Source organism: Brassica napus, chromosome A4 (genome assembly GCF_020379485.1).
Source record: "Brassica napus cultivar Da-Ae chromosome A4, Da-Ae, whole genome shotgun sequence".
Taxonomy (NCBI): Eukaryota; Viridiplantae; Streptophyta; class Magnoliopsida; order Brassicales; family Brassicaceae; genus Brassica; species Brassica napus.
In genome coordinates this window covers 14,439,593-14,461,246 of record NC_063437.1, presented here as the reverse complement: position 1 = coordinate 14,461,246, position 21,654 = coordinate 14,439,593, and the positions used below count along the sequence as shown (strand labels likewise).

General features: G+C 35.5%; 3 protein-coding genes across 5 annotated transcripts; 2 read left to right on the top strand and 1 right to left on the bottom strand.

The window, feature by feature from the left end:
- Window positions 1-1,595: 1,595 nt before the first annotated feature.
- Window positions 1,596-9,833, top strand: LOC106401207 (putative protease Do-like 3, mitochondrial). The gene is made up of 8 exons (XM_048777761.1): window positions 1,596-2,538; window positions 2,661-2,906; window positions 7,725-7,920; window positions 8,059-8,312; window positions 8,386-8,513; window positions 8,634-8,807; window positions 8,939-8,989; window positions 9,122-9,833. The coding sequence occupies exons 1-8, from the start codon at window positions 1,941-1,943 to the stop codon at window positions 9,377-9,379; spliced, it is 1,905 nt and encodes a 634-aa protein (XP_048633718.1). The 5' UTR covers window positions 1,596-1,940; the 3' UTR covers window positions 9,380-9,833.
- A 198-nt stretch (window positions 9,834-10,031) lies between these two features.
- On the bottom strand, window positions 10,032-13,714 carry LOC106401205 (protein EARLY FLOWERING 3-like). Of its 2 annotated transcripts, none has more exons than XM_048777759.1 (4): window positions 13,127-13,714; window positions 12,197-12,747; window positions 11,288-11,339; window positions 10,032-11,193 (listed from the first exon to the last, which is right to left on the bottom strand). In XM_048777759.1, the coding sequence occupies exons 1-4, from the start codon at window positions 13,352-13,354 to the stop codon at window positions 10,225-10,227; spliced, it is 1,800 nt and encodes a 599-aa protein (XP_048633716.1). In that variant the 5' UTR covers window positions 13,355-13,714; the 3' UTR covers window positions 10,032-10,224. The 2 variants fall into 2 exon arrangements, with proteins under 2 accessions (XP_048633716.1, XP_048633717.1); XM_048777760.1 differs by having other exon boundaries at window positions 10,032-11,070.
- A 909-nt stretch (window positions 13,715-14,623) lies between these two features.
- Window positions 14,624-17,100, top strand: LOC106446798 (piRNA biogenesis protein EXD1). 2 transcript variants are annotated; one of them, XM_013888591.3, is made up of 10 exons: window positions 14,624-14,779; window positions 15,143-15,321; window positions 15,398-15,529; window positions 15,630-15,680; window positions 15,767-15,863; window positions 16,078-16,124; window positions 16,216-16,435; window positions 16,522-16,651; window positions 16,747-16,789; window positions 16,883-17,100. In XM_013888591.3, exons 1-10 carry the CDS (start codon window positions 14,725-14,727, stop codon window positions 16,955-16,957), a joined length of 1,029 nt encoding a protein of 342 aa, XP_013744045.1. In that variant the 5' UTR covers window positions 14,624-14,724; the 3' UTR covers window positions 16,958-17,100. The 2 variants fall into 2 exon arrangements, with proteins under 2 accessions (XP_013744045.1, XP_013744044.1); XM_013888590.3 differs by having other exon boundaries at window positions 14,645-14,779; window positions 15,140-15,321.
- The last annotated feature ends 4,554 nt before the right edge of the window (window positions 17,101-21,654 follow it).

Here is a 21,654-nt window from a genome sequence, read left to right as displayed (position 1 = left end):
CTGGGTTTGAATTTCATGGGAACACTTTTTAATATTTTTCATGTTTTATTTAGATCATGGGCCAAAATATTTTTTTGCTTCTGGGCCGGAAATTGTCAGGTCCGGCCCTGCTGGCATGAAAAGTTTAAATCGTGTTGGTGGAACCGCAGACTAGTATGAAAAGTTGTATCATTCATCTGTTTCGCATTTTCGCATATGAAGATTAGATCATTGTCCAGTCCCTATTTAATGTCTTTGTTAAACTACTAAAAGCGAGGAAGAATTCAAATTTGATAAACGCTTGTTAGATAATAAGGAGATAGGACAAGTGATCTTTAAAAGATGGAATTTGTCAGATCTTTCATCTGATGCGAATATAATGACTTATATTTTGAGTTACTGTAGAGCTTTAAGTCAATAAAAAATGATATGAATTCAAAAAAGAAGATTCATATTTCTGAGTTGCCGCAGAACGTCGAGTCTACTACTGGAAGTTTGTGTTCTAATAATTTCAGGTAATATTAATTTTTATTGTGTTATGATGTTGTTAGGTTACATTAAAGTAGACAATACTCTACCTAAAGGATTAGGTATGAAGAGGAGAGAGGACTTCATGTATTTGTATTTTGTGTGAAAATATTGTCAGTATTTTATTGAACATGCTATAGAAGCAAGTATTGGAAAGACTATAAGTATGAATGGTGATCAATGAACGACAAAGAATAATGCATTCGCTGACATTCCTAAAAAAAATCACCATTCACAAAGAATAAATTTTCCTTCTCATTCTTTTTCTTGTACATAAATAAAGAACAAAGTTATTCCTTGTTAAATATGGGATGGAACAACCATTACTTTTCATTCCTACAATTTTGTTTTTCTAAATTTCTTTCCTATTCGTTCCTTTTATTTGCAGAATGGTCCAGTCGGATCCTATGACCTATGTATATTGTTATGTTCTATGAGAGGAAAATTTAGATTTGAAAATATATTTACTATCTTAACATAAGGATACAGATGAAAGGTTGGACTATACTATATAGATCTATGAAATATTGTTTAGAACATAAAAAGTTCTTCTAAGTTTTGCTAAAACTCATTCTAAGGCTACAAAAGCCGTGTATAAAAGTAAAGTGTTAAAAATTCAGTAAAGTACAAAATATATTTAATACAAAATTAAAAGTTACTATTTTTTTTAAGTATCTTCAAAGATAAAGCAACACATATGACTTATAAAGAAAACACATACAAGCATAAACTATAACAAGAATGGCATTGGTTTATAAATGTCGAGGTGATCTCATCAAAGTGATCAAATGATTTTCTCTCTTTGGAACAAGGCCAAATCAAAATTGCCGACCAGAAAATTTTAAACTCAGTCGATTGAGTATGTGGATGAACCATGAGTTTATAATAATTACTGTACTAATATCAATAAATAATATTTTACAAACTGTGAATCGATAATAAACATGATCCAAAAAATGATTGAATAGAGATTAAGTTCACATAAAAAAATAAAAAAATATACTTCTTAACTCAAGATCAATAGAATTTCGTATTGATAACATTTTGTAACTTTTTTAAAAAAGAGAAAGAATTGGTGTATCTTATTAAATGAATAATGAATCCTTTGTATAGGAGTTAATAGTTTGGAAACTAACTATAACTTGGAGAATAAGTAAATATTGGAAAACAAGTATATCTAAGACTTTCCATCATATAACCGAAATAAACCATATATTTTATTGGTGTAAATGGAAAGAAATCTATATCATATAGATAGTTTAGTTAATTTTACATAATTGCGCTATAGATAGTTTCGTTCATTTTCCATAATACCTTATGGAAAAGTTCCTTAGCGATATATTGCTGCCGGTTTGTGCAAGTTAATCGTTTAAAACCTACTCGCAATTGCTTAAACCCTCTTGAACCCTACAATCAAGCATTAACTGCTCAAGATGTACCGCTCTGTCTGTACCATGTCCAGGTTCTATTGCAACTCGAGCGGTCTTGTTCCTCGATTTCTTGTTGTTTGTAACAATTCTGCCCCGAAGACTGCAACGCTGAGATACGTTTCATCTTCTAATCTGCGCTGTTCTTCTAAGACATCAACGCCCGCACCATCTGGCACTGCAAAAGATAAGATAACCCCGGTGGTGGACAACTTTTTGTTCTCTAGCATCTTTCAAGGTTGGATGAATGGACTTTTTCAACAAGAAAAAGAACAACCCGTTGTGAATGAAGCGAACAACACAACTCCTTCGGTTACTCATCAAGAGAAAGAAGAATCTTGTGTGGATGAGGCAAAAAACACAACTCCTTCGGTTACTCATGAAGAGAAAGAAGAATCTGTTGTGGATGTAGCAAAAAAGACAACTCCGTCGGTTAATCATAACGAGAAAGAAGAATCTAGTGTGGATGAAGCAAAAAAGACAACTCCTCCTTCTGCTATTGATTTAGCTCTTAACTCAGTGGTTAAGGTCTTCACCGTCTCTAGCAAGCCTAGACTTTTTCAACCATGGCAGATTAGTATGCAGAATGAATGCTCTGGCTCTGGTATTTACTAATTTATTTTTTATATATATTACAAAAACTCACATTAATTGATTAATACTTCTAACTGTAAACATGTAGTAATAGCTTGAGTTGGTTTGATACTTGGAATGGAATTGTTGTAGGATTTTTAATCTCGGGAAAGAAGATTATTACAAATGCGCATGTGGTGGATAATCACACATCAGTTAAAGTACAAAAGCACGGTTCAGCCACCATGTACAAAGCAAAAGTTCGAATGATTGGGCATGAATGTGATTTAGCCATCTTGGAGGTCGATAACGATGAGTTTTGGGAGGGAATGAAATTCTTGGAGCTTGGAGACGTACCCAAGCTGCAGGAAGAGGTGCACCTTGTTGGCTATCCTTGTGGTAATTGTTTCCTTTTAATATTAGATTATATAAATCTTTTTTTTTTTTTTGCTAAGAAATATATAAAATATTTCGAGAAGAAACTAGAAGATATAATAAAGGCAGGAAATTTATATAGAAGCACACAATCAAAGCTTTCAATAAGAAGTCCTTCTCTTATTAATCAAACTCACAACTCACAAATCACAATATCAAAAGTCACACATATGCATCTCAATATGCCTCAATATATATATGACTATCTAACTCCTAATCTTAATAGGATTAACACAAATTCATATTTTCCTAATCCTAATAGATATCCATAACTAGATAGGATTAGGTAGCTTCTTCTTCAAGCTACTTTCAAGCTGGATCCAACATTCTCCCGCCTAAGCTTGAACTCACTCTCGCACACGTCATGAACGCCAACTAGAGTCCTCATCTCGACAAACTTTGTTCTACCAAGCGACTTGGTAAGTATGTCAGCTCGTTGCTCAGTTCCTGGAACATGTTCAACTTCTACTTGATCATTTTCAACGCATTCTCTTATGAAGTGGAATCTCCTGTGTATATGTTTGCTTCGCCCATGAAACACCGGATTTTTTGTCAACGCAATTGCAGATTTATTATCCACTTTTATTGTCACCCGTTTGCAGTCTTCACCCATAACTTCACTAAACAATTCTTGAAGCCAAATTGCTTGTTTTGCAGCTTCCGTAGCAGCCATAAACTCAGCTTCACACGATGATAACGCGACAATCTCTTGTTTCTGTGAGCACCAGGTTATAGGGCTCTCACCAAGATAGAACACATGACCAGTGGTGCTCTTTCCATCATCAGCGTCGAGGTTATGCGAGGCATCACTATAGCCTATTAGCTTTACGTTCTTGCTGGCTTCAAAACGAAGCCCTAGAGAACAAGTTCCACGCAAGTACCTCAAAACTTGTTTCAGAGCTGCAGCATGAGACTCCTTGGGCTCTGCCATGTACCTGCTGAGAACTCCCACTGAATAAGAAAGATCGGGACGTGTATGCAACAAATATCTCAAGCATCCAATGTTCCTTCTGTATTTCTTTTCATCGACATTCTTCTCCTTAGAGGACTTGGACAAACTCACATTTATATCCATCGGTATGTGAGTCAAGTTACACGAACTCATACTGGTTTCCTCAAGTATTTTCATTGCATACTTCTCTTGACTCAAAACTATGTATCCTTCACATTGCTTCACCTCTATTCCCAAATAGTATGTCAATCTTCCAAGGTCACTCATCTCAAAGTTCTTTGACATCTCCTTTTTAAATTCTAATATCATCGCAAGTGATGACCCTGTTACTAATAAATCATCAACATAGACCACAATAATCAATAATCCTCGCTTTTCTTCCTTCCTGTATAGAGAGGGCTCCTTTGAACACTTAAGAAAATTCAAACCGCGCAGGATAGTATTGAGTTTTGCATTCCATGCCCTTGGTGCTTGTTTTAGGCCATAAAGTGCCTTCTTTAACTTATAAACCATCTTCTCCCTTCCTGCAATAACAAATCCTTCGGGTTGTGTAACAAACACTTCTTCTTTTAAATCTCCATGAAGAAAGGCTGTTTTCACATCAAGATGATGAACCTCCCAATTCCTTGCAGCTGCAAGTGCAATGATCAAACGTATGGTTTCAATTCGTGCTACTGGCGCAAAGACTTCGTCATAGTCTATACCATGCTTCTGAACATACCCTTTAGCCACCAACCGTGCCTTGTATTTGATGACACTTCCATCAGCGTTACGTTTTATCTTGAAAACCCACTTAAGGCCTATAGGTTTTACTCCAGACGGCACTTCAACCAGGTCCCATGTGTGGTTTGCTTCAATAGAAGCTATTTCATCTTTGCACGCATCGATCCAGACTTCCAATTCCTTAGCTTCTGTAAAATCCCATGGCTCTTCATTGATCATCATTAGTAACTGCTCACACTCTGTTTCCGCAAGTAGTATATAGTCATTAAGATAGGTTGGTGTTGTAGTTGATCTCGTTGATCTTCGCAACTGTGGCTGCACGTCTTCACCATCTTCTTCTTCATTACTTTTATCAGAATAAGCTTCTCCGGTAGCTGGGATCTCGTTCGTAGCTTCACCAGCTTCACTCGGCTCATCGTTCGATCCCTTTATCATCACAGAGAACTCCTCTGTTTCATCGTTTACCGTCTTATCCCAGTTCCATTCTTTCTCTTCCAAGAAACAAACGTCACGACTGACCACTATACGCTTGCTTGTGGTATCAAGAAGCCGGTAAGCCTTGGTTCCAGGTTCAGTTCCGAGGTGTACTAGTGCTCTCGACCTGTCATCAAGTTTCTTTCTTCCTATCGTATCAGTCCTCGCATAGCAGACGCATCCGAATACTCTAAGATGGCTGAGGTTTGGCTTCCGTGATTTAAGCACTTCGTATGGTGTTTTTCCGTCCAAAGACCTCGTTGCTACCCTGTTGATCAGGTAGGTAGCATGTCTTACAGCTTCTCCCCATAGATAGTTTGGTAGATTCATGTGTTTCAAGATACTTCTTGTCATCTCCAAGAGAGTTCGGTTTCGCCTTTCAACCACTCCATTCTGTTGAGGTGAATAGGGTGCCGTTAAATGTCTGTTGATGCCATGTTTATCACAGTAATGTTGAAACTCATGTGATGTGAACTCTCCCCCTCTATCCGTTCTGAAAGTTTTGATTTCTGTCTGAGTTTCTTGCGTAACAATCTTCCTGAAATTTTTGAATTTTTCAAATGATTCACTTTTCTCCTTTAGCAGCACTGTCCACATATAGCGTGAGTAGTCGTCGATAAGAACAAACACATAACGCTTCTTGGCCGGTGTAGACGGTGTGATCGGTCCGCATAGATCACCATGGACGAGTTCTAGAGGTTTTGAAGCTCGATATGTCGTTGATTTTGGGAATGAAGATCGAGCTTGTTTCCCGCGTAGGCACGTCGTACAGGTCTCTTTGTCGATGCTCAGCTTGGGAATACCTAGGACCAGTTCCTTGTTGATCATTAGCTTCATCGACTCTATGTTGACATGTCCGAGACGTGCGTGCCACGTAGACGAGACACTGGTTATTACTTGCAGACAACGGACCTGTTCAGCGTGTAAGGTCACTTTGTAGAGACGGTTGCTTGATCTTGTAGTCTTCAACATCAACTCTCCTGATCGATCAAACAACGAGAGAGTATTGTCTCGCATACAAACTTCACAGCCAGCCTCAGTCGCTTGTCCTAAACTAACGATATTACTCTTTAAGTTTGGTATGTAATATACGTTGTGAAGGATTTTCTTCTCTCCACCTCGGAATGTAAAACGTATGGAGCCTCTTCCTACTATATTGATCCGCGAGTCATCTCCAAATCTTACTTGGCCAGTAATGCTTTCATCAAGGTCTTGAAAGAATAGTCGGTTCCCACTCATGTGATTGCTTGCGCCATTGTCGAGATACCACGTGTTCTCCAGGTTAGTCTCAAAACTCTTTGGATTTACTTTCCTTTCATTTAGATATACTACTTCATTCATCATCAATTCATCAGCCTCATGTGTATCATCTTCCTTCTTCTCAATGGCTTCTTGGAGTTTCAACTCCTTGTCTGGACATTCTGATGCGTAATGACCAAGTTTATCGCACTTGAAACATGTAATATGAGAGATGTCTCTGTTCTGTCCCTGTCCTTGTTTGTACGCCTCTCTCTGTCTCTCAAAGTTACTGGAACGACCGCGACCTCGTCCTCTCCATGATGACCGTCCACCACGTCCTCTACCACGATTGTTTCCATAATTGTTGTTGTAACCTTCATAGTTTGATCCTGAGTTAGCCGCATACATTAATTTTTCTTGATCATCAAGTTTTTCTTCTTCCTCCGCGCATACTCTTTCTTCATAGGCCTTTAACCTGCCTACTATGTCTTCGAAACTTGTAGTGTTCAGGTCAAGGACTTGCTCGAGGGAAGCAACAATCTGGATATATTTATTCCTTGGCAAACTTTTAAGAAATTTCTTTACAAGTTTTGGTTCTTCTAGGATCTCTCCCAATGATGCTGATTTTGATGATATCTCAGATAATTTTCCAGCAAACATATCGATAGTGTCATCATCTTTCATCTTAATTCTATCAAATTCAGCCATTAGAGTTTGTAGTCTAGCTTCTCTTACTCTTTCAGCCCCAACATGTCTTGATTTTATTGCATCCCATACTCCTTTTGCTGTATCAATCTCCCCAACTTGTAAAATTAGAGCTTCTGGTATGGATTGGAACAGAAACGCGATTGCCATATTATTTTTCTTCTCATCTTTAGCTCCAGGATCTATTGTTTCCCAGACCTCACTAACCTTAAGAGCTATCTTCATTCTCATGGCCCATACAGTGTAATTTGAAGAAGTTAGCATAGGAAATTTAATGGAGGCAGGGCCGTTCTCTTTGTTGATCACTCCGGGTACGTCTTCTTTGCTTTCTGCCATGGTTGCTGTCGTAGTATCACAGTCGGATGATTTAATCGGATGGTTTTATATAAGGCTCTGATACCAAAATATAGAAGCACACAATCAAAGCTTTCAATAAGAAGTCCTTCTCTTATTAATCAAACTCACAACTCACAAATCACAATATCAAAAGTCACACATATGCATCTCAATATGCCTCAATATATATATGACTATCTAACTCCTAATCTTAATAGGATTAACACAAATTCATATTTTCCTAATCCTAATAGATATCCATAACTAGATAGGATTAGGTAGCTTCTTCTTCAAGCTACTTTCAAGCTGGATCCAACAATTTATGCGTGTAAGTTTACATGATTATGTTGCAGGTGGTGACAGTATATCCGTTACAAAAGGTGTTGTGTCGAGAGTTGAACTAAAAGAATATAGTCACAGCTCGACAGAGCTACTCACAATACAAATAGATGCAGCTATCAATTCTGGAAATAGTGGTGGTCCTGTATTTTTGGGAAACAAAGTGGCTGGTGTAGCATTTGAAGGTTTGTTCTGGTCCGATGGTATTGGGTGAGTCCAGTTGCAGATTTCAAGATTGAATTTATCTACAGTTTATTCCTAATAAGCATAACTATATTTCAAAAAAAAAAATTGTTTCTTGACCTTACAAATAAAAGGTCTAACTAACTATATTATTTTCACCTGCAGTTACATGATTCCAACTCCAGTAGTTAAGCACTTTTTAGACTGTGTTGAAGAAAAACATGTTAGTTTCGGCTCAATGAATATATCATATCAGACGATGGGGAATGCACAAATTCGTGACTATTTCAAGATGAGCAAAGATATGACAGGGATTCTTGTAAACGAAATAAACCCGCTGTCCGATGCTTACAACTTTCTGAAAAAGGATGATGTTATTCTCGCCATTGATGGTGTTCCTATAGGAAATGATAGTAAAGGTACTAGTATATTACATATATAATTTTTCTCCATTTTTCAATGTGTTTTACTGAACCTTCCCCATGTGCACAGTTCCGTTTCTTAACCAAGACACTGTAGATTTCAAGCATTTGGTCTCTATGAAGAAACCATCTGAAACAGCTCTAATTAAAGTATTAAGAGAGGGGAAAGAGTGTGAGTTCAATGTCGGTCTAAAACCTGTAAGTCTTCCTTCACATTTTAACAAAACAGTTTTGTGACATCTACTATAGTTTAATTGGTGGTTCACATTTTTAGACACTATCATGTGAACAAGGTTATGGATTATCTATTGTGCGCAGGTGAAACCGCTAGTTCCATTGCATAATTTTGACAAGATGCGAAGTTACTATGTATACGGAGGGTTTCTTTTTGTACCTCTATCTCAACCATACATTGATGGCTCTGATATGTGCGAGTGTTCTTCCAAAAAGATGCCCAAGAAAGCCAGTGAACAGATAGTAATCATTTCTCAGGTTTGTCCTTTTTATGCATCCCTTTTCTAAGCAAAGTATTTTACTGTAAAAAACATAACCTGTGAATGAGGATAACTTGAACTATAAGTAATGAGTTTTCAGTTATAATAAAGTTTTATTTCCTGCTATAGATCTTAGAGGATGACATCAATGCAGGATACGCCAGTTTTGAAGATTTACAGGTAATGTATTTATTGCTTACTCTTGCTCTTAAGTCAGACTAAAGCTTATTTCAAAACAGAAATTAAATCTTAGTTTGCTAGAAGAGTTCATCTGAATAAAAGTATAAATAAATACATTGGAAATGGAAACAGGTGAAGAAAGTGAATGGAATTGAAGTGGATAATCTGAAGCATCTATGTCAAGTCATAGAGGAGTGTAGCACCGGGTTTTTGAGGCTGGATTTGGAAAATGAAAAGGTTCTCATCCTCAACAATAAGTTGGCACGAAAAGCAAATTCTACGATCTTGAAAGAACTCAAAATACCGTCGGCCATGTCCGATGACCTTCAACCTAGACAGGTGAACAGGAGCCGCTTAGTTAGTCCTCGGCATAGCAAGAAAAATAATTAGTTTCCGGCCACTAAGTCAGCTTCAGCTGCAGCTTTATCCCTTCTAATGTAGTAGGATTTTATAATGTCATCAATAGAACAAAAATTGTTGACTTTTCATATTTTTTGTGTGCCAGTTTAAGTGACTTTTATATTATCTATATTCAATACTACAATTTTGAATGTTACTTGCTCTTCAACACTATATTATTTATTATAAATGTATACCAATGCTAGTATGTTTGATTCAACAATAATGCAACGTTATGAAAGGCACGCCGTCGCCATCTAAAAAGGTTATTATCAATACTGTATAGACGTGTCTCAGAAGTTGGTTCACATGAAGAACTTTGTTTTTAAATTTTTTTCTGTAAAATGGTTACATTCCAGTCCAAACCATTTTAAAATGACTATTTTTTAACAATGTTATTGTATATTTAATGTCGATATCAACAAAATTGTAATATCTGGTATAACAGCTGATATATGATTTCACCAAATAACTATATAAAGTGTATAATACTTTTTTAATATTTAATTATTTATTTGCACGGTAATATGAAACACATATGTTAATGTTTTGAACATGATTTTATAATTTCACATATTAATCAAAATACACCAAAAATATGCGGCAAATACAAAAAAAAAATAACGAAAATGTGAACAGAAGATTGGGAAAAAGTCATTGATATATACATGTGTTTCTCTGACGTTTCAAGGCTTGAAGAAGTTTACATTGTAAATACTTGGAGAATAACATGTATCACAATTTTCTACTTTTTAAGATACATATAGAGAAGTTGATCAAAAAAGAAAAAGATACATATAGTCAGTCGCAAACACAGATTACGAAAAGGACAAAGCTTAAGAGTGGTTAGAAAAGGAGTCGTAGTGTTTACGTTCTTCTTGTATCGACCGGAAAATCCTAGCAGCATTCTCACTCGCCAGCTTGGCGTTGTGCGGAACCACCTTGATCACTCTCGTCACCGCACCTCCATCTCTTGTTGTCTGAGTAACAGTTGTTCTCGTTGTTGTTGTGGTAGTCGTCATCATTTGCTCAGGCTCGTTGTTGTCATCATCATCAACCACTGAAAATGGCCGAAAGGAGTTCGTATCAGAGATCCCCTCTGGACCCCTTGGACTGCTTCCTGTGCTCCTTTGCCTGCTCTTTCTAGCCCGTGGATAAGATTTTGTTGGCTGTTGTTGTGAGATCGCTTCATTGACGGAGCTCTGTTGTTGGGTGTTCACAGGATGCACAAACTGATTCATTTGCTCACTGGGCTGCTGTTGTTGTTGATGGCCTGAACCGTAAGGGTTCATCATACCATAAGGAGGGAAGTAGCCATTGCCAACGCCCGGGTGAAACGGAGGTGGACCACCGCCCATGAAACTACCCATCATCATCGGTGCAGGCATAAAATGACCATAATAGCCTCCACAGACGGGCGGCCCTGGACCAGGGTGAGGCTTGTATATTAGTCCTTCGGAAGGAGACATTACAGGGATCAACCATTGCTGATTTCCTCCAGAGGGAGGAGGAGGATAGTAACATCCATTTACAGCTGTTGGTGGGTTGCTCGCAAAAGGCATGTAGTTGGACGGTTGATGCTGCTGACCTTGGTTTGACGACTTCCCGACTACGTTCTCAGCTGAGCATTCCATTTTATCTTGGTCAGTCTTCTCCGAGTCGCCCCTTCTGTGTTTGGTAACCTGTGGTAGAGGAGGAGGCTTTACTATAAATTCAGAGGGAAGAAGCTTCTTCACTGGAACATTTCCAAGATAACTGATCTCATCGAGCAAGACATCCGATGATGAAGCAATAAGTCTTTGAACCTTGATTATGGTGAAAACAAAGTACAGTTGCCTAGGTTTGCACAAAACAAATATTCATGAAACGTAGGAGAAGTTTTCTGAATGTGTTGTTTACCTTAATCAGCCTGTGCAACTCAAATAGCTGAACCGCAAATATTCTTTGTTGGCTGTTACGGAGAAACAAGGTCAGATCAAGAAGATGACCCATAAGAAAAGTTTCACAAAGAGAGATAGATATAGTTTTCGGTTGAACAGATAATAGAACAGTAGAATCGAAAAAAAGAAGCAAGAAGCCTCTAACCAACAATGATGAAAGCAAATCAATGCGTCAAAAAACACAGAGAAAGGCATAAATAATAGAAGAAGTAAAACTGAAGGCATTATGCAAGGGGTGGGTTTTACTGATACCTTACCATAGCGATAAGAATACACAGAACCTTAAAACCTGAGTAACAGAGTCTAAAATCCATAGAAAACTCCATAGTTTAGAACCTCGCTACTGTAGTTCTGCATTTTCATAAGACACATAACTAGCTTTTATGTATGGTTAACTAAAAATTTAGATCCCGAGGTCCTCAAAAGCAAGTTTCCCTACCTGGTTCAATCCCTTTGAATGACAAGAAGGGAAAAATGCCCAAGAAGACAGTGCAGAATAAAAGCAAATACCAAACCGAGACAGAGACATGTTCCAAAAGGCAGATACAAAGAAGATTCAGTCTAAATCCATGTACTGTCTCGGCGGGAACCTTGCACAATGTACGTCAACAGAGAATGTTCCCCCCTGCTAACACGATCCAATGCGTTAAATGCATGTTAAAATGTTACCGAGGTTTTTGACTAACATATTTTGGGAGGACTCTTCACTATTGAACCATCATTTCTCAATAAAAAATAAACCAAAATCATTTAAGCATTAAAAATCAGGTATGGCAGCAATCCATTGCATCGTTTAAGCATTCAAAGAAAAGCTGAGGAAGAGATGGTTAAAAAGAGCGCTGTGAACTAAAGGTATAGTGGAACTTACTTGGCAATAGCTTTCCTAGCTCTCCAGAAACGTTTTTGACCTATTACTCCCACAACTTCATCGGGAGAGACGTCTACGCTGGATATCGAATCATCAGAAACATCATCATTGTCCACGTCATTAGGATCGCCATGAGATTCAACTCCATCATCAGTTTCCATCACTCCAGTTTCATCACCATCTTGGTCTAACTCTAACCTACTACTTGTAGACTCTTGTCTCAACAAGGAAGCATTAACTCTTTCACAACCCGATGCTGACTTTTCAAGATCCATTCCATGCCTTTTGCTGCTACTACTACCCTTAGCCTGGTCTCCAAACAAAGTGGTGCGTTTTTCACCGTTTCTTCTACCAGGAGACTGAAATCTTGTTGAGCTATCATTATCATATACAGGAACCGCAAAATCATCTTCCTCTCTTAGCGTTTTCCTTTGATCACGACGACGATGTGCTGAAGTTGTCACATATTCCATGGAGGACATTTGGGTTACATGGCCAGAAGCTGAAGAATCAAGATGCTGGGAAGTCAAGTTTCTCTCCACACCACAAGGCTGCAGAATAAAAAGATAATTATTTCCAATGTCCCACATACACTATATAATCTTCTACTGAAACTATTCAGCATAACAAGAAGGTTATAGCTTTAAAAGATAATCATTCAGACCATCTCCAACAGAACTCTATTTTTTCATCTATAATTTACACTAAAATAGAGTAACTTCTATTATAGTATAAGCAAAAATTACACTAATATATTTTTTAGTTACTCTATTTTAGTTTAAATTATAGAAAAAAAAAATAGAATACTAGAAGTCCTCACACTACTATATTTTTTTCTGTCCGCAAACAAAAAACTGAAAGATGGTAATAAGACAGAGCAAGAAATTAAGATTTGCTGTAATCAATATATATTACTAAACTCAGCAGTACCTGGTTAGATGGTACAGGAGGAGGAGGAGGAAAGAGAGTGTTGGTGTGACGTGGCGAGGAACTATGATGATCAGTAAACCTGTGAGAAGGGATGGTGAGGTGCTCATAGAGAGCCATCTTGTTTCTAGGAGGAGCTCGAGGTCCTCCTCCTTTGTCTGCATCGTTCACATGAAGTCGAGGAAACATTGGTTCCAGTTTCTTCTCCTCCTCTTCTTTCCCTCTCTTCATCACCCCTCAAACCCCTAATAAAACCCCTCCCAGTAATATAATAAACCTCAGAATCCTATGAACTGAAAGAGCCCACCAAACCAGGCTCCACCGACTACGATTAGATCTCACCGATCAAAGAAAAAACTCAAACACCGACCTCAAGATGTATGAAGTATAGATGTAAAAAAAACGCAGAGGAGCAAAGGAACAAGATTCGAGAGAGAGAGGAAGACGAAGATGACTTGTGAGAGAGAGAGAGAGATAGGATACGATGAAGGGGAAAAGAAGAAGAAGAAGAAGAAGAAAATGGGGCCCAATGAGATCGAAGAACAAGATAACATTTCACAGCATAGTTTACTACTTGGAAAGTGCTCGACACCGAGGACCCGTTTTATGATTAAAAAACACCTTATAAAGTGTAAGAAATCTTGAAAGCTAATCTACTTTTTTTTTTTTTTTTTGGTAAATCATGTACAAGTTTCTTTCTCGTATTATATCACGAACAAAACTTAATTAAGACCTTTTCCAATCTATACCTATTTTTTTCATTATAATTCCCACAAAAATAAATTAACTCTATTATAAATTAAGTTTTGCTCCAATAATTTACTCTTTAATAGAGTTACCGAGTTATAGAGTGAAAAAATAAAATCCCTATATTTTCTCTTTTATAATATAGTACATTTATAATAGAATAAACCATTAAAACAAAACTTACTCTATAATAGAGTTATTATATTCTTATAGGAATTATAGTGGAAAAAATAGGTATTGGTTGGAGATATTCTAAGCAAATCTAATTTTCAGGTTTTTGAAATGGTTTCTCACAACTATCATTTTATCTCGCCTAGCTCATTTTAGCTTTGAAATTATTTAGTTATGTTTTACTGATTTCTCTCAATGTTTTCTACACCAGGATACACAAAGCAAAACAATCATCATTCTGGTGATCGGTGTGACATCCCGAAATCAATATTTTGATGCTTTTTCGAGATTGTCTGAATCAATTATAATGTAAGAGAAAGAATTGTAGGGACTTAGATTTATCTTGTTGAAAATAAAGTTAAGTTTTTAATATTTCTAATTATTAATTTAATAATTATAACATTGTAAACATAATATATATATTTCTTTGTATAATATTACTATCCGCGAGATAAATACCTAATATTAATGTATTTTTCATGATTTTTAAAAAAATATTAACTTAAAATTATAGTTTTAAGAATTATTTTTTAATTATATCGAAAGGGCCGGATCATTAGTTGGGCTTAGATTCAAGTAAAGCCCAGCCCAAATACCGTCCATTACCACCAAACCCGAATCCAATTTGGCGTTGACAGTGAATAAAAAACAAACAGGTGAGTCGCTTCGATGCTGTGATCGAAATGGCGTCGTCTTCTCCAACTCAGCGTACTCACGTCCCGATCCCTCCCGAGCCAGGTGCCTCTTTATTCCCTCCCCCTCCGATTCGCTTTCTCCTTTCCCTTGATCCTCCGATTCTCACTCTGCTTTCGAATCACCCCACCAACCAACCAAACCCTTCGCTACTGATTCTCCTTTCTGTTTCATCGTATCTCGATCTCCTTATACCTCCAAATGATTTCCCCGTTGATCAATTGATTGATTATCAAACCGATTAAATGTTAAAACGATACTTACTCTGTGATCGAAATGTAGCGCATACGTTTCTTGATTAGAACGATTTGATTAACAGTATCTCTGTTTGTTTAGCGATTTGTTTATTGTCATCCAACACTATTGCTCTACAGTGACTGACATGATTCATTTTTAACTATCCAGGAGGAGGAGGAAGGTCACTGACGCAAGATGCTAATGAGCCACCTGTTCCTATTCACATAGTGACAGAGCCTTTGCAACTCCCTGCTGATTTCTTAAACCCTTCTCCTGAAAAGAAGCTGGTCATTGGTTTTGACTGCGAGGGTGTTGACCTTTGCCGTCATGGCAAGCTTTGTATCATGCAGGTCTGACTCATAGAGACACCACATACTGTTTATTTTGTTCCATGTTGTTATATGATTGAGATTTTGTGTTTGGCAGATTGCATTCCCTAATGCGATATACCTGGTTGATGTCATCCAAGGTGGAGAGGTGCTTATGAAAGCGTGTAAGCCTGCACTCGAGTCTGCTTACATCACAAAAGTCATTCACGATTGCAAACGTGACAGTGAGGTGTCTCAACTTTTGACTTGTTGTTGTAGTACCTCGTGGGATATCTTTAGACTTCATCACAGCATGTCTTTTAACTATTATTTTGTTTTCCGTACTACAGGCCTTGTACTTTCAGTTTGGGATAAGGTTGCACAATGTTGTGGACACTCAAGTACGGTTTAACTCTCTTGCCTCTAGGCTATATTCTTGCCTTGGAAAAAACCTTGATCTTGTTTTTTTTTTTGCCTTCTACTACAGATTGCTTTTTCTCTGATAGAAGAACAAGAAGGCAGGAGGAGACCTCTAGATGATTACATATCGTTTGTTTCCCTCCTTGCTGATCCACGCTACTGCGGTACATTTTATTATTATCATGTTAGTTTTGTTTATGATTATCTTATTATTCTTGTTATGAGTATGGCTATACTGGTTTCAAACGAGCAAATGTTGAGACTGCTTTTCTGGAAGTTCTTGTTCTGGTCCATTACTTGCGCCTTGGAATAATGATAACAACACTTTGGTGGTGGTGAATAAATCCCTTTACTTTTCTTTTTTTCTTTTTGGTGTAGGCATATCTTATGAAGAGAAAGAAGAAGTTCGTGTGCTCATGCGGCAGGTTACATTTCTTCTGAATCCATTCTTGACTTTTAAATTCTAACTATGATTCCAGAATGGATAAATGAGTCCTTAAAATTTTCAAAATTTAGGACCCAAAGTTCTGGACATACAGGCCAATGACTGAGCTCATGATCCGTGCAGCCGCAGATGATGTCCGCTTCCTTCTGTATCTCTATCACAAAATGATGGGAAAACTGAACCAGCGGTCACTATGGCACCTGGCAGTTCGTGGTTCTTTGTACTGCAGGTGTCTCTGCTGCATGAATGATACTGATTTTGCTAATTGGCCAACTGTCCCGCCGCTTCCAGGTTTGTGTGCATATATGACCACTTCAGGATAAATTAGTTAATATGAAAATGGGTGAAGCTAGCTTCAATGGGTTTAACTGTTTCAGATAACTTGAAGATCGGAGATCAATGTCCTGAAGAAGAAATATTGTCAGTGCTTGATGTTCCACCAGGAAAGATGGGACGCGTGATTGGAAGGAAAGGAGCATCTATCCTCGCCATTAAGGAAGCTTGCAAGTAAGTATATACTCTCTCCTTCATGTTGTTGTAGCTCAAACTTGAACACCACATCTGGTCTCTATATAAGTGATGTTTTTTTCTGTGTCATGCAGTGCTGAAATTCTAATCGGAGGGGCAAAGGGTCCACCTGACAAGGTTAGCCTTAAGTCCTTTGGACATAAAATATGCTGCATTAAATGATAGAATTGGCGGAAACGAAAGATGTAATTAATGTGGGTTTTGGTGCAGATATTTGTGATTGGACCGGTGAAGGAGGTGCGTAAGGCGGAGGCGATACTGAGAGGAAGGATGATAGACTATTGAAGGGAGATGAGAGGGTCATCTCAAAAACCGATTGTGATAAAAACACTTGAAACCCTTTTTAAAACTTGGAACTCAATGGTTCGGATACTGAGTACGACCTGAGAGAATCCCTTCTCCAATAAAGTTACATCTATTACTGGAAACTATCCTTCCATTTTACCAAATTATCTGCAGTAAGTTTTGTCTCCTTTTCTCTTTCTAGACCGTCTAACACAAAGCAAATTATCGAAACTGAATCAAATCTAAACTCATCAACCGAATCAAAACCAAAATTTAACCATAACACTAGATTCTAACACGCATTAAGCGCAGTTTTTGTTTCTAGTTAAGTAATTTAATATTTAGACGACATTGGTGTTTTTGATCTGGCATTTTGAAATTTAAAAACTCAGATGTTAAGACTTTGACCTGAAATTCATTCGCTTGCAAATTTTTATTTTTGATCTGCAAACCCCTAACAAAAATTACACTATGAAGTTCATTATGCAAGGTCCAAAATTTATAACATTGTCATTATCTAACTTTTCTTCTACTAATGGGTCTGCTGAAGAATAAGAGTTATCGTTTACGTGTATGCAACAATGAAGTATCTGGATCCCATGCCCAGCAAACGCAGAACCGTTTTTTTTAAACTAACGCAGAACCGTTTTCTTGCTTTCTGCTCTGAATTTTCCAAGAGCTCCATTTGCAGTGGCTGCTATATCACTTGCTAGAGTTGGGAATCAGTCAGCTCTAGAAGAAAAAAAACGCACACACACACAAATGTTATTTTAGCGTTGAAACATAAAATAAATAGCTAGGACAGAGTTCTCACAATTGAAGACCGCAATTTAGTGAGTCTATGTCCAATTCTATATTGTTTGATTAGTACGATATTGTCCAATTTAGATTTATAGAGGTAAGCCATCATAGATTTACTTATTCTTTTTTAAAAGGCTTCATATTAATTAGAATTGGACATATATTTATAGATTAGTCACTTCTTATCTAAACTTTCGATGTGGAACTTAGATTGACATCTCTCAAAGACCTCTTCTCACACATGTTTTTGAAATCGACTCCAAATGGATCTTTGTAATAAAATATTATATAAGGTAGTGTTATTCAATCATGTTTTTAATAAAGTTTAAATCCAAACATAATTCACTGTTATTCGAATGATGATTATAAGTTTTATTTTAAAATCTAGTGTTATTCAATGAATTATTTAAATTCAGTTTTTAAAATCTAGAGTTATTCAGCTTTTAAGGATTTATTTTTTTGTATTTTAAATTGATTTCAAATCATTTTTTATAGAGTCTCGTGAATAAATGATTGAACTCAAAATCCAATGCATACTCCAGAGATTTTAAAATATATCGACTTAAACTTTCTTAGAATTTTAAAATTTGATAGACTACAAAACATTAATAATTGACTTTAAATCACTAATTGAATAAATAATTCATGAGCTGTACTACTTAGAAGTAGAATAACCAAATCACTTATTTTAATTTTATTTTTAGTAATGTTTATAGATAAAAAAAAAATCTAGTTAAAATATACTTATTGTACATTTTTAATTATGATAATTTGAAGGCATAATGTTTGAATCTGGAAACTTCTTTAAAATGGTATGTATTCGAATATAATTGGTGATCATTTGTTAATAGAACTAAAACTTTTACGATAGATAATACTAAAATAGGTTAAAGGCCTATTAAATATATATATATTTTTAAATGAAGGATTGTTATCTAGCATACATAAATTGTTTTTTTTTTTTGAGAAAGGGCTTAGCATACATAAGTTGTTTAGTGTGTATTATTGAATATTTTAATATCAATTACCACATATAGTTTTTTTTTTAAGTTTAAATTGATAAATTGTTATTTGTGTTATAACATGCCACACAAGAAATTACATGGATTGATTTTGTTATCAATAGATACTGCTATGATTAAATATTTGATTATGTTCGTTTAATGAATGATTTTGCATGGCAAAACGTACAAAAATAACTATACTTTTAGTGGTTTAAATTTACTGTTCTTATAAACAATTGATATGATTCGACTATTTTATTCAAAATTTAATTACTTTTATATTAGTGTTCTATAGTTTAGACAAAATATATTAAAAGACATAGTTTTAAAATTAGATTAGGGTATTGTACTACCATCCATCCAAGTGCTAAAAACGATAAAATGCGCGTCCAAGTCCCAAAATTGTGTAACTCTGGGCCTGATTAATAAAAAATGGTAAATTCAGTTCTGATGCAACTATGAATAGTGACAAAGATGGTTTAAGATCTTTCAACACTGTTGTCCACACAAAAAGAAAGATCTTTCAGCACTTAATATTTTTACTCTATAATAGTTCTGGTTAATAAAATTTAATATTATATCTTGTTGCATTAATATTTTTATTTAAAAGTTTTATCACTGCAGATTTAAAAGTACAATTGAATTTTATTTTAAGATTTTACTAAAACAATTTTTTTATAAACTTAGTAAATAGAAATAGGAATTATAATAATTTTTTTTATTTTATATCCAAATTAAATAAAAAATATATCTATTTATAGAATATGAAAAATGATAAATTTTGATATAAATAAAATTAAAATAAATTAAATTTATGATGGAAAAACTGACTCTTTATAATTGGGATGAAAAATTTATAACTATCAATAGCCAATAACATTACAAAACAAGTCTTTATTTTTGTTATCTAAAAGCCAGTTGAATTTATTCAACATAAATTTAATCTACTTAGATTTTAATTCATTATTCAACATAGCACTTAAGCAACTAATCTGTTTAATTTATTTTTTCAACAGATTCTCTGTAAATGGTATTAGTTAATTTACAGATTACTTCTTGTCAGATCCTTTCTAGATCATGTCTTTAAATTACTAGTAGACTAGTTGATTTTTTAGCATATATATATGATTGTTCATGTGTACATCCTCATCATTCTCATTACTCTCATTGTCATTTTATTTTAAATTTTATTCTTCTAATATCATTAAAATGACTAGACCCATCATTTGTGTTATTCTTATGGTCGTCTTTGTTTTAGGTGTGCTTTACACAAAATCTATTTAAAATCAAGTATTTTTCTCTTGTATTTTTTATTTAAAAAAAAAACTGAAATCATGTTTTAATATATTTATTTTAGGTATGGTGGCGAAGGAAACACAAGGAGAAAATATGTGTCATATAAATATATCTTATGGTAATGAAGGTTGTGAATCTATGGTGTGCAATTTTGATTGTGCTTCAAAGTGGAAGGGAATAGGCGAGTGTGTGAGTTCGAAAAGTCCAAACTGCATATGCGCTTATAGTTGCCCAAATTGATTTTCTTTGTTATCCATAGTCTATAATCAATCGCATTAATAAATTAATGAGTGGTAAAAATTGCAAAATTTGATTTGTCTTTTTTTTTTGAATGGATTCTAATTAAAATAATTTGGTGTGAACTTTAAACTGTTACATTTGAACATATATATAGAAGTTTGCACAAAATATATAATTTTGAATAATATCATTTGTCAATGTGTCGTATTATCTTCGAAAACTACCCTTAAATCTAATATTCAACAGCTTCGCTTTTTTGAACAAAGCATGCCATATTAATCTCAGTTAATTTAAAAGTAGGTTTGGAAAAAAATAGTCGACAGATGACAATCCCATCACGATCATGAGCCGATTGCCGGAAATAAAATGGTCATCGACTGAATTCTAAATAACCTGCAACATTAGCTCTTATTCATGTCTCATCCTTCGATCCTAGCCTCATCGTTTCCCTCTCATTCTCCATTGCATCCACCGTCCCACCAACTTCTCTAGCTAACTAACTGGCTCGCGAGTTATGTATTCTCTTAGTTTTGTTGTTTACTTCCAAAACGTCTGAATCTGAGTGTGCCTACAAAAGACTATATATCTCTTCTAAACTATCGATATATTGCTGTTCAAGTATTCATACGATAAATAAACATCATTGAATTATAGTATGTGTACATAAAGTAGTCATGAGTAATATAAGTTTGCAATTGAGATTACGTTTCCTATAATCTTACTATTGTTCCCCGTTAGTCCTTTTACAGTTTAAACTGGGACCGACCGTTTATCGAGGAATATCTGACAACAAGCCACGACATGTTTTCCATAAAAAAATTAGAGTCAATTTGCTCAATATACCTAATATGAAGCAAAATTAAGAAACTACCCTGACACACGTAAAACAATATTGAGATGTAGGAAGTGACTTTAGCTTTAATTTTCATCTACAATTTTAAATATTACCAATTATGCTTTATCTTGGTTTTTAAAGGTACAACCAAAAAATTAAAACTACAGCAAAAACACACAAAAAATGGTTGTAAACATCTTATTTTTTAAAGCCCCATTTTTTTAGTTGTAGTAAATTTTAAAACTACATCACTTAAAGCTAAATCAAAAATCCTACAGACAAAATGCTAAAGTAAATTTTTTATAGTTATAACCCAACCAATCACCCCTAATATTTCCTGTAGCAAAAATAACACAACTTGACTATATTATCCCTTGATTGATCACGTGACAATAAGTAAGAGAAAGATCCAACACCATCTTCATTATTTATCTTCTTCTTCATCTCTGACAATAGTAATCTCTTCTCTTACCATCGACATCATTAGCTTCTCCTCAAATTCACATCTCCCAATCTTTTTT